General features: G+C 45.2%; 1 protein-coding gene across 3 annotated transcripts in view; it reads right to left on the reverse strand.

Annotated features, from left to right (window-relative positions):
- Positions 1 to 13,927, reverse strand: part of CRHR2 (corticotropin releasing hormone receptor 2) — a 266,132-nt gene that overhangs the window by 29,095 nt on the left and 223,110 nt on the right. For all 3 annotated transcript variants that reach the window (XM_045006108.1, XM_045006109.1, XM_045006110.1), the window contains one exon: positions 1,890 to 1,975. In XM_045006108.1, coding sequence (XP_044862043.1) covers positions 1,890 to 1,975 — 86 coding nt within the window. The remainder of the gene's footprint in view (positions 1 to 1,889; positions 1,976 to 13,927) is intronic.

The following is a 13,927-nucleotide window of genomic DNA, read 5'->3' on the forward strand; positions in this document are numbered from 1 at the left end:
TCTCTATTTTACAGATGGGGAAACTGAGGCACAAAGCGGCAAGGTGACTTGTCCAAAGTCACCCAGCAGGCCAGGCATAGCACCCAGATCTCTTGAATCTCAGTCCAGTTCTCTCTCTACAGACAGACAGGGAGCACAAGGAAACAATGCTGGTCAGCACGCTAGGCAGTGGTCTCAACCCACAGCTGCCTAACCGTTTAAAAAGGGCAGTTCTGTTATGACATTACTACTGTGAAGTTTAAAAGATTAGGTGAAACATGAGGGACCCCCGGTGCACTGCATCAGGCTTGCATGAAATGTAAACAGCTTTTTATTCAGCATGTGCAGAAGCAGCTATGCAGCTTCTTGAAAACAGTTTGTGACAAAAATCTGATCATCACCACTTGTGCAGGGATAAAGCCAGCTGCCCTTATTCAAGCTGTCTGGGAATGTTTTTACATGCCCTACCATTCACCCCAGGGAGAGCAAGGAGTTGAGATCTCAGTCTTTCCCCCTTTTGGTTTTGGAACCACTGCATGAGGCATGAGCAGGGAGAACGGAATTTTTTTCTACCATGGGCTTCATTTCTCAGTGACTGTGCAGAGGGGAATCGAAGCAAGAGCATCTGGCCAGTGCATTAATTTCACAGCTTACCCTGAAACCATGTTTCAAGGACAGAAGCAAAAGGAAAGCAGTGGACCAGACACCAAAGCCACGTTACTCAGGCAAAGCTCCCTTTCAAGACACAAGCAGGCCAGTTTACAGACTTCAGGGTTCAGCGCTCAGCTTGGGAACCTGAGATTTCACACCGTAGTGACAGGTGACGTTGGGAGTCCCAGCTGTGCCTGTCATAAAACCCTTGCAGAGCTTGGGATACCTGCATAACCGTACGAGATCTCACTCTGTACTCTAAAGGTCCAGTCTTAGAAGGCGTTCAAGTCAGCATTTCCTGCAAAGTGCTTACGGCCTCTACATTGCCCCTTGTATGTGGACATACAGTAATCTGGACAGAAACATCTCTGTGTCTACCTACTTGATCTGTGGGCTCAAGACTACGACCCAATGCTGTACTCATTGTTTCCCCGCAAATGCCTACTGCCTTCATTGGGAATTTTGGAATGCAGAAAAGGGATCTGAATTTGTGCCTGCACATCAACTATTTATTTGGCAGTCAAAGTATTATTACATGCACCCACAAAATTGTGTGCATAAACGGAGAGGCAATTTGGTACAGGTTGCGCATTTCTACACTCATCAGTCAACTAAGATCCATAAATATTCAAGTCCTCAGTGTAGTGGATTACAGAAAAATGTCATTTGTATAGCTATTGTAATATATTTTGAAACTGGTAGTTAAATGCTCTCCTCCCATGAATCAAGCATATTTTACCGGAGAAAAAAAAGTGGACTTCTTGATGTATCACTTTTACACCAGACTGACCTAGCTCGTGACATTGGGCCAAATTCTGAAATAGGTACCTTTGCATATGTACAGTAGAGGCACATGAGCACCCTGAAGCATGTAAACAAGTTAGGAGATGCTACAGCGCATATCTATCTGCACATAAATCCCAGCTGGGTGCACCTGATTTCATCCATGCACATAATTGGAATGGGTGCAAGAATGTATGCAAATTTCTGTAGATGCATTTAAAAAAAAAACCCTGAAAATAACCTGCCCCATGAACAATGATATTGTGCCCTAGCGGGGCATGCCTGAAGTATAAGGAGATACAGTTACCAAGCCTAGGTGCACAACCCTAAAACACAAAGGCAGAACCACGTCAGGGCAAGCGGTGGAGTATGCAGTGTTTTAGGTGTCTAATTAATAAAACCCCACAGTGCACATACTGCACAGAGGAGGTCAGAACATTTCTTATAACAATTGCGAAAAGCACTGGCCAACTTACCTGTATTGTATTGTTTCTGAAGTGGTTGAAGCTCTCAGTTTTGTCATTAAAATCCTAACGATGTTAAACAGAAATACAAAATTTATCTGGAAAAGGGAAAGGAAAAGAGCAATGAGCGAAAACTGGAGTTAAAAAATGAGATATACAGAGAAGAGACATCAATAGTCTTTTACAGTGAGCCTGATCCTCCTGAAGTCAATGGGAGTTTAGCCACTGACTTCAATGGGGCTGGGATTTCCCACATAATATCAGTGCGCATGGAGTCTAGTCACTTTTGGACAGTGGAAGTAGGTGCCATCTGAAAAGAGGTTTGTGAAACCAACTGTGAGGCCATGAGTTCTTCCTGAGGCCAACCCTCCCACCCCACCCCCGACAAACAGAACCATTCCAGCCAGCTGGGATGCCAGGAACTAGTCAGGAATCTGAATGGGAGGCTACAGAGCTATTTTCTAAGCCTGTAAACTCCTCCTTCCCTTCACAAGCCTGCTTTCTGCAGGAGTATCATGTCTGAGCTTGATGCAGATCTGGAAACACCTAGAAATCAGGCCTGATATACATTTTCATACATATTAAGGGACTGGAAGCACTGCAGTATTTGGACTCAGAGTAAGAGACCAAGGACAATGCTGCAGTGACCTCACACAGGATGTACCTGAAAAGTAAAATATTAAACAACAAATCTTCCCAAAATATCAGTGCAAAGCGTTTATAGTGCTCCACTTTAGAAAGTTTTCAGCCAGCCACAAAATACAGTTTTCCTGATTTCGATCTCACTTATACAAGCTTTACACTGGTTCAACCCACAGACTTCAGTGGATTCACTCCTCATCGACAGTGGTTATTGCTGTGGTAGCTAGAAACCTCAGTGATGGACCAGGACCCAGTTGTGCTAGGTGTAATACAAGCACCGAACAAAAAGGCATCCTCTGAAGCATCAGAGATGGCCACAGCTAGGGACGGGGCACTGGTGGGGTGGACTGGTGATCTGACATGGTACCGAAAATTCTCTCTCTCAGGTATTTGGCTTGTTGTTTCTTGCTCACTTGCTCAGGGTCAAACTGACCACCATGTGTGGGGTCAGGAAGGAATTTTCCACCAGCTCAAATTGGTAGTGACCATGATGGGGTGGGTGGGTGGGGTGTGTGTGTTTCACCTTCCTCTACAGCATGGAGCACAGGTTGCTTACCAGGATCATCTGGGTCTACCTTACTTAATCAATTGCATTACCATTGCAGAGGCCTCAGGTATTTGTGCACCTGAACCCCTGCATGTGGCACACACAAGTTTAGTCTCCTGCAGGATGTACTACTTTGGACTAATTTTGATTGTTGGGTTTAGTGGGTGGGTGGTGTTGATGGCCTGTGAAATACAGGAGGTCAGACTACATGATCTGTTGGTCTCTTCTGGCCAGGAACTCTATGACTATGACAGTCCCTGCCCCAGACAGCCTGTGACCCAAATATTAGACAAGAGACAACAGATGGATATAGACAGACAGACGAGGGAGCACAAGGAAACAATGAGACAGTCCTGGTCAGCGTCATGGGCAGTGATTTCAGCACACCAGCTGCCTAACCATCACCAAGTTTTTTGTAGATGTCGCAGCAAAGGAGAGGTTTATGAAGGGATTTGAAGGAGACAAGCTAGTTTTGTGGATATTTGTGAGTCCAGTAACATCAATAGGAGCTATAGGTGCTGAAAAATCTGGCCACTTACTTACTAGGCATTTACTTCGGTGCCTAAATATGGATTTGGGTGTCTAACTTCAGGCACCTACGTTTGTACTTTTTGGCCTGTGACTAGTCTAAAGTCAGACAGCCAGTCAGCGGAAGAGTTGGGAACAGAACACAGGATTAGTGGCTCCCATCCTCCCGCTCTAGCCACTAGATAGTCCTGAATCCCTAAACCACGTGTGCGGTGGCAGAGTGTGGTGAGACCAAAATTCTTACCTCTTTCTGCTGGCAGCAACATTCAGTTTGTAGTGGCTGGGGGAAGCAATGATCAAACAATAGCTCAGGAAGGCCATACAGGCCTTATATGACTCTTCTTAGATAGTGACAATAATGAGATTGGGTAGGACAATAATCAGATCACGTGTGTCCTCAGGAGCATACCACATGGATTTATGTTTTTCAAAGGCAATTGGACACTAAAGTCAGGCCTTTGCCTTTTAGGCACTGGCTTGCAAGGGGGTGGCTAAGAGACCTCCCCACACACACTCCAATGGGAGCTGAGGAAGGTGTTGTCTTGGAAGCACAATGTTTCTCAGGTATGCAAGGGAAGTTATCCTCCCTGCTCAGTCTGTTGGCCAGCATATCATAGAATAACAGGGTTGGAAGGGACCTCAGGAGGTCATCTAGCCCAACCCCCTGCTCAAAGCAGGACCAATCCCCAATTAATTGTTTTTGCCCCAGATCCCTAAATGGCCCCCTCAAGAATTGAACTCATAACCCTGGGTTTAGCAGGCCAATGCTCAAACCACTGAGCTATCCCTCCCTCCATGTAAGAGGAGAGAGATGGGGCTTTGGCCCTGCCTCCTCCACGCTCCTTTTGGGGTGGCTAATTCTGCCAGTTTTGGTAGCGATGAGTGATGTAGTTAATGGCTGAGAAACCCATGTTTGTCTGCTAGCAGCTTGGTCCAAATTCGCCTTCTTGAATCTTGAGACCTGGTGTCATACCTAAAGAGGTCTCTCTGGAAACCTGACCCTCTTTCTCTTGTCCCACGCATCATACTAAACCACGGAGGCTGGTTCTACACATTTTTTGCACTGTCACAAGCGTAAGGACTAGGATTTCACTCGGCCCCCAAATATGGTTGTGAAAGTGGGGAGGTTTTCTGTGCCCACACGCAAGAGGGAGCACAAATCTGTCCTTTCACTGAGGAAGCACATCTTGGTGATGTGAATTTATGAGCATTTTTATCCCTAAGGACTTATGTGGTCATGAACGTCAAGAATCTAGATTCAAGTCAAATCACAGAGTTGATCTTTATGACTAACTGGAAGCCAGTTTTACCCTCCAAAAATTAAAGATCTAGTTAATCTGTTCACTTTAGGTGTTCACATAATAGCTAGATAAGCACAAGCATGATCAATGAGGTCACCTGTGCATCTTAACCTTCCCAAAGGGCTAACTCCACTAACATTATCGCATGGAAAATTCACATCTGAATTCCCAAGAGTAGCATTTTGGTATCTCACATAATGCTCACTTAACGTGCATCATTCATGAGGCTACCAGTCTTTCCAATGTCAGTCACCTCCTGCCCAATTTGTTATGAATAGTGTCCCACTTGCCCCATATACACTTGTCACACTATAGTCCTTGAAATGGGCCACCCAGCATGGGAAAAAGGGATGTGTTTCAAAGAACATCTTTAAACCAGCATGTAAACGGGCTACTCACCGCCACGGCACCTCCTGCTGGTTCTTCCAGGGAATTAGCTCTCTTTCAGCCCAGAGCGCCCTCTGCAGGCCGGTGATCCCCCCTTTTTCCTATCGGCCCCGTGTCCCTCCCAGGACCCGGTGCCCCTTTCACTGTAATTGGGTCTCCCCCTCCCAGGGGAACCCCCACACTACTATCCCCACTTTGCCTCAGTAGTGGCCACCGACAGTCATGGTCTAGCCCCACACCCTGGGGCAGGCTGCAGTATCAGCCCACTCATCACAGGCAAAAGGGGTTTGGACCTGCTGCTTTGTCCTACCCCTGGGCTGCCCTCTGCAACCCCCAGTACCTTTGGCCCTTTGCTAGGCCGCAGCCTGGGGCTTTCCAGGCTGGAGCTTCCCTAGCTCCTCAGCCTGTTCCCAGCCCTGCTTTACCCAGGTACTCTACCTCTGCTCATAAGCAGCCAGGCCCATCCCTCTCTGAAGGCAGAGAGAGACTGTCTGGGCTCTGGCTTCCCTGCCCTCTTATAAGCCTCAGGGCTTGAGTTTGGGGCGTGGCCCCAGCTGTGGCCACTTCCCTACTCGGCCCAGCTTCCAGAGCCACCGCTCTCAAGCCCTGGCAGGCAGCATTTCAAGCCCCTCCGGGCAGGAGCCGGGTCCACCCTGCTACACAGCAACTCAGCTGTGATGCTCATTAATAGCTAGAAGTGAATCACAGATAATACTCCATTCATGGATTGCAAAATGCCCAAAGCCTTAAAACTCTGCACACGGGAATGTGGCTGTAGGTAACAAAGGGATAAGTTCCTTATAAGATCCACTGATAGATCTCAGACGTCCAGGGCCAGCTCCAGGCACCAGCATCCCAAGCAGGTGCTTAGGGTGGCAATCTGCAAGGGGTGGCAGCCCGTGTGTTCTTGCCACCCCAAGCAGTGTGCTGAATTGCCGCCAGACGGCAGGGGCCATCCGTGTGCCGTTAGGGCGGCACGCGCGTTTCCTCGGCGGCAGCTTCTATATTCAGCTGCCTGCGGCGGCCATTCGGCGGCTTCTGTCTTTCCTCCTCCTTTTTCATTGGCAAAGTGGTAAGAAGGAGATGGGAAGGGAAGGAAAAAGGGGAGAAAGGATTTACAGACATCTACATGGCAACTTAACGGTTGTATTATAGATGGGCAAAAAATTTCCATCAAAAACATTTTGTCAATTAAAAATACATAAAAATAACCTTTAGCCAAACACAAAAATATTTTGTGCTCCATTTTGCTTGGTCTGGTCTAGTTTTCAGTGTTCCAATTCCCCCAACCATGTATGCGTCATCAAAGACATCAGACTTGATGCCCCACTTGTGTTGTCAATGCCTTTGTCCTGTGACATTACCTCATTGATCTGAGCCAGCCAGGACTTGTTCCATCCCTCTCCTTTTGTGACTGTGAGGAGCCAGGTTAGCATAAGGAGGATGATTTTCTGGCTAAGGCAGGAGGTTGTTACTCAGGAGGTCAAGGTCCAGTTCCCAGCTCTGCCACAAACATTCTGTGTGTCCTTGAGCAACTCACTTCAACTCTCAGTGCCAAATTTCCCCATTTGTACACTGGAGCTATTTCTTTTCTCCTATCGTTTGTCTGTCTTGTCTCTTTAGACTGTAGGCTCTTTGAAGCAGGAGACTGTCTTTCCTACATGTCTATACAGCGCCTAGCACAACGGGGCCCTGACCTCAGTTGGGGTCTCTAGACACCACTATACTGAAAATAAATAATTATTAGTGTTCAGCAATCTTCTTAGCAAACTGGCAGGTTCATCACCGGGTGCTTGTGCTCCAACTTTGCGGACGTCAGCTCTTGCCACCTCGTATTTGGTGGCAGAGTCCTGCACACCAGTTTGGAGTCGATCGTCACACACCAAACTGGTGGATACGCAGTTACATGCTGCCATGTGTATCATCTCCGGCACCCCTGTGTCCGATCCCACTCCCTTGGCTCCCAGTTCTGAGCAATATTGCTCCTCCTCAGATCAGACGAGTAACTGGCAAGTAACTGGAGAAAGTACGCACCAACTCAAGCCTGCCGCTGCACAATAACCTTTTTAACCCACCACCAGCTGCATGTTTGCCATCGTGTTGCCCATTATGGTCTCATCTGCCACGCCAGAATATGAGGGTGGAAACACTCTGGCAAGAGGAGTGGATATCTGTTATAATCCCCAACCAGTCCTTCGTCGCTGACCCTACAATCTGCCCACCTGGTTTTGACCTGCCCCATCGCCCATGGTCCCTGCTGAACAGGTTCTGGACTGGGCAAGGTCTCTGTGCAGCCAAGGGCTGTCTCTGGGGCCTTCGGGACAGCCCTTTGTGCTGCTGTGGCACAACACAGACGATGACGCGCATTGTCGAGGAATGTCTACTGACTAGGTTCAACGGTGGCCTGGAAGAACTGCATCATGCCACTGAAGATGCTATCGCTTGGCTAGACGACTATGCACACGCTAAATAAATAAATTAGTATTGATTACTATTATTACATAGGTTATTCATGCAGAAATTAGACAGACTTTCAGAAACTGGAGTATTGTGTCCAGTTCTGGGTGCCACATTTCAGGAAAGATGTGGACAAATTGGAGAAAATCCAGAGAAAAGCAACAAAAATGATCAAAGGTCAAGAAAACATGACCTTTGAGGGAAGATTTAAAAATTGGGTTTGTTTAGTCTGGAGAAGAGAAGCCCCCCCTCAGGGGGGACATGATAACAGTTTTCAAGTACATAAAAGGTTGTTACAAGGAGGAGGAAGAAAAATTGTTTTTCTTAACCTCTGAGGATAGGACAAGAAGCAATGGACTTAAATTGCAGCAAGGGCTGTTTAGGTTGGACGTTAGGAAAAGCTTCCTAACTGTCAGGGTGGTTAAGCACTGGAATAAATTGCCTAGGGGGGTAGTGAAATCTCCATCATTGGGGATTTTTAAGAGCAGGTTAGACAAACACCTGTCAGGGATGGTCTAGATAATACTTAGTCCTGCCATGAGTGCAGGGGACTGGACTAGATGACCTCTGGAGGTCCCTTCCAGTTCTATGATTCTATGAAAGGCAATACCAAATTACGAATCCTGCATTACTACCCAAGCACAGTTAGTAGCTTGAGATCTCATAATTCATTCATGCTCCTTCTTCTTACCATCCAGTTTGGAAGTTCTGAAATGAATTGTGAGGGATTCTACTGTATAACCCACTTAGAGTTGGCACAGAATCCAAATCAGCCCCAATATTAACTTTCACAAATGAAAGAAAACAAACTACCACAGAGGATATAATCTCTAGTGGATGTTGACTGGGGTGGGCATGTTTCTTTCCCTATTGATAACAGATTAACAATGTATGCCTGCCTGCAGCATTTTGCATCTCTAACCCTGATCTGCTATAGCCACAAATCAAAATGTCTCACACAAGGGGGGCAAGGTGGGTGAGGGAATATCTTTTATTGGACCAACTTCTGTTGGTGAGAGAGACAAACTTTCGAGCCACACAGAGCTCTTCTTCGGCTATAGGGCTTGTCTCTCTCACCAACAGAAGCTGATCCAATAAAAGATATTACCTCATCCATCTTATCCCTCTAATATCCTGGGACCAACATGGCTACAACCAACTGAACTACACAATGTGGTGGGGGAATGATACTGCCTCTTATGTAGGCCATTTTATACATAAGTATTTTAAAGTTTAGTACTGTCAATATAAGACTTTGTGATAAGCTGGAACAATAAGGAATGAGAATGGTGGGAATTCTTTTCAGAAATGCCCTGCAACTGTGATATAGTGGCTGTCTGATACTGTACTTCCCTCACATAGAAGGCCATACGCACCTGGGTGACACTTGAAACCTCCCCAAAAACCAACGGCTTCCAAACACAAAGTCACTCTGCCCCGAAAAGAGGCATGGAGAGAGGAAGCTCCTTCATTTCATTCAGCACATCAGAGTCTCTCATAAAAAAACAACACAATAAGGCAAGCAACTGAGTAGTGACAAAATGTACAAAGTGCTTATATACAAATGTAAGAAGTCTAAATACTAAGATGGGTGAACAGAAGTGCCTGGCAGCAAATGAGGATTTTGATATAATAGGCATCATGGAAATTTGAAGGAATGAGGATAACCAGTGGGAAATGGTAATACCAAAGTATGAAATGTATGGGAATGAGAGTAGGTCATGCTGGTGCAGGAATGGCCCTATATGTAAAAGAAAGCATAGAGTCAAATAAGGTAAAAAATCTTAAATGAAGAAATTCATTACAGGAAGAAATTCCATGTTTGAATAAAAAGAGTATAGCAGTAGGAATATACTACTGAACACCTGACCAGCATGGTAACAATGATTGTGAAATGCTCAAGGAGATTAGAGGAGCCACAAAAGCAGAAAGCACAACAATAATGGGTGATTTCAAGTACTCTCATATCGACTGGGTAAATGTCACCTCAGGTCATCATACAGAGATAAAATTTCTAGACACCGATAATGACTGCTTCTTGGTGCAGCTAGTCCTGGAACCCACCAGAGGAGAGTCAATTCTTGGTTTAGTCCTTAGTAGAGCACAGAATCTGGTCCAAGAGGTGAATATAGCTGAACCGTGTGGTAATAGTGACCATAATGTATTAAATTTATCATCCATATAAGGGGGAAAAATACATTTAACTTTAAAAAAGGGAACTATGCAAAAATGAGGCTGTTTGTTTGATGGAAATTAGAAGGAGCCATCAGAAGGGTTAAATACCTGTAAGCAGCATGGGGACTATTTAAAAACACCATAAGAGAGGCTCAAACTAAATGTATATCCCAAACCAGGAAAGACAATCAGAGGACCAAAAGAATGCCACCATGGCTAAACAGTGGAATAATGGATGCCCTGAGAGGCAAAAAGCATCTTTTAAAATTTGGAAGTCAATACCTAGTGAGGATAATTCAAAGGAGCACAGAGTCTGGCAGGTTAAATACAATAAGGCAGGCCAAGAAAGAATTTGAGAAGCAACTTGCTAAAGACACAAAAACTAACTGTAAAATTGTTTAAAGTACATCAGAAGCAGGAAGCCTGCCTTACAGGCAGTGGGGACCCTGGACAACACAGGTGCTAAAGAAGCACTTCTTCTTAGTGTATACACAACGTGTCTCGGGTGGCACGCGACCAGGATTCATCACCAAATTTGGTCCACTGGTTGGATCATTAGCTTTCCCGACCCGGGCTGGATACTGACGGGGAGCGCGACGTGAACGCTGATCCATGCCCCTGGAAGGAGCTCTCAGAGAAGACAAGGACATTGCAGAGATGCGAAATGAATTCTTTGTATCAGTCTTCACTACAGAGAATGTGGGGGAGAATGTGGGGGAGAATCAGAGCTATTCTTTTTGGGTGACAAGTCTGTAGTACTGTCTGTAGATGTGTCAATAGAAGAGGTTTTACAACAAACTGATAAATTAAACTGTAATGTTGCCAGGACCAGATGGTATTGACCCAAGAGTTCTGAAGGAACTCAAATATCAACTACTTACTGTAGTATGTAATCTATTGTTGAAACAAGCCTCTGTACCAGATGACTTGAAGGTAGCTAATACAGTAAAAGCTTTTTTATCCATCATGTTAAGGGAAACGGGGGTGCCGGTAAGTGAAAAATTCCAGTTAACTGAGAGAGAGGGAGTTTGGGTGCTGGGGCGTGGGATCTGGGAGTCAATTTGGGTGCAGGAGGGGGCTCGGGGCAGGGGGTTGGGACGCGGAAAGAGGTGTGGGCCTGGGCTCTGGGAGGGAGTTAGAGTGTGGGAGGAGGCTCAGGGCAAGGGGTTGTGGTGTGGGAGGGGGCTCGGGGTGACAGATCTGGGGGATGCTTAATTGCTAAGACAAACAAGCTTGTCTACCCTTATGGGAGATAATTTTGCCGCTTCTTATTTATAATGTCACCTGAAAGTGAGAACAGGTGTTTGCATGGCATGTTTGCAGCTGACATTGCAAGGTATTTATGTGCCAGATATGCTAAACATTCGTATGCTCATTCAGGCTTTGGCCACCATTAGAGAGGACATGCTTCTATGCTGATAGCACTCATTAAAAAAATGCCTTAATTAAATGTGTGACTCAACTCCTTGGAGGAGAATTGTATGTCTCCTGCTGTTTTACCCACATTCTGCCATATATTTCATGTTATAGCAGTCTCGGATGATGACCCAGCACATGTTGTTTGTTTTAAGAACACTTTCACTGCAGATTTGACAAAACGCAAAGAGATTTCTAAAGAGAGCTACAGCACTTGACCCGAGGTTTAAGAATCTGAAGAGCCTTCCAAAATCTGAGAGGGACAAGGTGTGGCGAATGCTTTCAGAAGTCTTAAAAGATCAACACCCGATACGGAAACTACAAAACCTGAACCACCAAAAAAGAAATCCTGATGGCATCTGACTTCGATGATGAAAATGAACATGCGTCGGTCTGCACTGCTTTGGATCATTATCGAGCAGAACCTGTTATCAGCCTGTCCTCTGGAATGGTGGTTGAAGCATGAAGGGACATATGACTCTTTAACGCCACTGGCATGTAGCCGGTGTTGCTAGATATTTACAACAGTGCCATGCGAACGCCTGTTCTCACTTTCAGATGAGGTTGTAAGCAAGATGTTCTCCCACAGTGAAATATACTTGTGGCCTCAGACATACAGACGCCACTCACCCCAGTGGAGATAGTACCCTGGAGTGTTAGCACAGCCCACTGCCATTTGAACTATAGGAATAACTCCATCAGCTATGGGCATATAGTGGACTTTATTCCTGCCAGTAGGAGACATAACAACACATTCAAAGCCAATGTATTACTTTTGCAACTTGTCTACCTCGTGTAACATACCAGATCCCCCTATGGCCCTATGTAAATAATAATAGTGACAGAGGTTTCAACTTCTCTAAGATAAAAAATGGTTTAGTGTAAGATTTCTGAAGAAGAATTATTTCCTTGCGGTGCCTACACATTCCAGTAATATTATAATTGCATGCGTTTCCCCCCAGCATCCCATTCTTGATAGTCTATTTGGTGTAGCTATCCATTCTGGTGCATTGTCATCTAATCATTTATGTCTCCAAACCCCCAAGCTCCTCTCTACCCAGAAATAATTATTATAAATACCTTAATTGTAAAACATTTTCCTTGAAACCCTTTGGAGTGAAATCAATATTTGGATATTATGCACACAGTTTAATATATTTTCCTGGTTCATAGTATCTCCAGCTGTTTCTCTGTCCCAGGAGTATTGGTGTCATATGTTTTAATTCAAAACTTGTTTGGTGACTTGGCACAAATTTGCTGCTTTGTAATAAGTAGTATTGGTAATATATGTTATTAATACATGTTTTATTTATTGCTGCAAAGCAGCTATTACCAGGAAACACTTGGAGATTCTTGAGGGGAGGCATAGTAGAAATTTAATAAAAATTGATAATTTCTTTGCAAACGGCCTTGCCAAAAATTTAAGAGGAAGGGAGGGAGAAGGACAGAGGAGCTTTAAAGACTTGAAGCAGCTGCCATGGATCAGAGAGAAAAAAAGCCCAATGATTCAAATGACGTAGAGTTGCAGCCCATGGCTGTGTAAGCGGTTCCGTTCTGCACAAAATCTGCTTCTCCAAATGTTGTGGCCTGATGTATGTGGTGCCAAACAACTAAGCAAGCTGTGTCTTACAGCAAGTGACAGTAGAGCTCCTGGGATAGAGCAGCAGCAGCGCATCTCACTATGAACCTGCGGAGGAGTCTAGATATTCAACTGTGTGTAGAAGGCAGAGATTCATTTAATGCAGATGGGTCTCCAGGAGCCATTTTGTGCATACTCAAGTTTAGGCATCCATAAATCTAGGTACTTCCCCATTTTTTAATTTCAATGGGACTGGCCTTCAGAAGTAAGGTCTGAGCCCTAAGTTGAGACAAGACATAATAAAGGATGCCAGCCAATACCAGTTATTGGGGCCATGGGGCAGAAGGACAAGGGTTAACAGTAACTTCAGGCAGTTGCACATGAGTTGCACTTGGAAAGGAAGGGAGGGTTGGGGCACCTCTTGGGATGCTGAACAGAACTTATTGCAGTAAGATTCAATCCACGTCTTGTAGTAATGTCTCGGGGGCATCATTAACTTTGCTGGCCAAAGCTTTCCTTTTTGCACAGCCCTATTGTTAACCGTGATTTGTCCTGAACCCCCTTGGGAAGGGGTTTCTTGGACTGAGCATCAGTGGAGCCAATAAAAGGGAAAAGTCTCTCATAGCCATGCTAAAGCATCTCTCCACATCCTCACTAGCTTCTACATCTCACTGTATTTTTTCCTTGTGGGTGAGCTTTCCTGTCCACATCCACTCTCCCATTTCCCAGGCTGATGGTGTTAGATTGTCCGAGAGGGTCCACAATGAATAGGTCCCCACAATGGTCTGGTTTGGAACTCCACCTCCCATTTCAACTTCCCCATAGAATGAGATGCTAAACTCAACGTAACATTGTTTTGAAAATGTTTCTAGGATAGGAATATCACTGTACTTGGTAGGAAAGAAAATGTGGCCTCAGTCTTCCATAACCCTGACACCTGCTGCTTGAAAATTATTCTTGCACTTTGTCTCCTTTCTAAAATATACAGTCACTTTGAGGAGAAGATTATGATTCATGA

This window comes from Mauremys mutica, chromosome 2 (assembly GCF_020497125.1).
Source record: "Mauremys mutica isolate MM-2020 ecotype Southern chromosome 2, ASM2049712v1, whole genome shotgun sequence".
Lineage (NCBI taxonomy): Eukaryota > Metazoa > Chordata > Testudines > Geoemydidae > Mauremys > Mauremys mutica.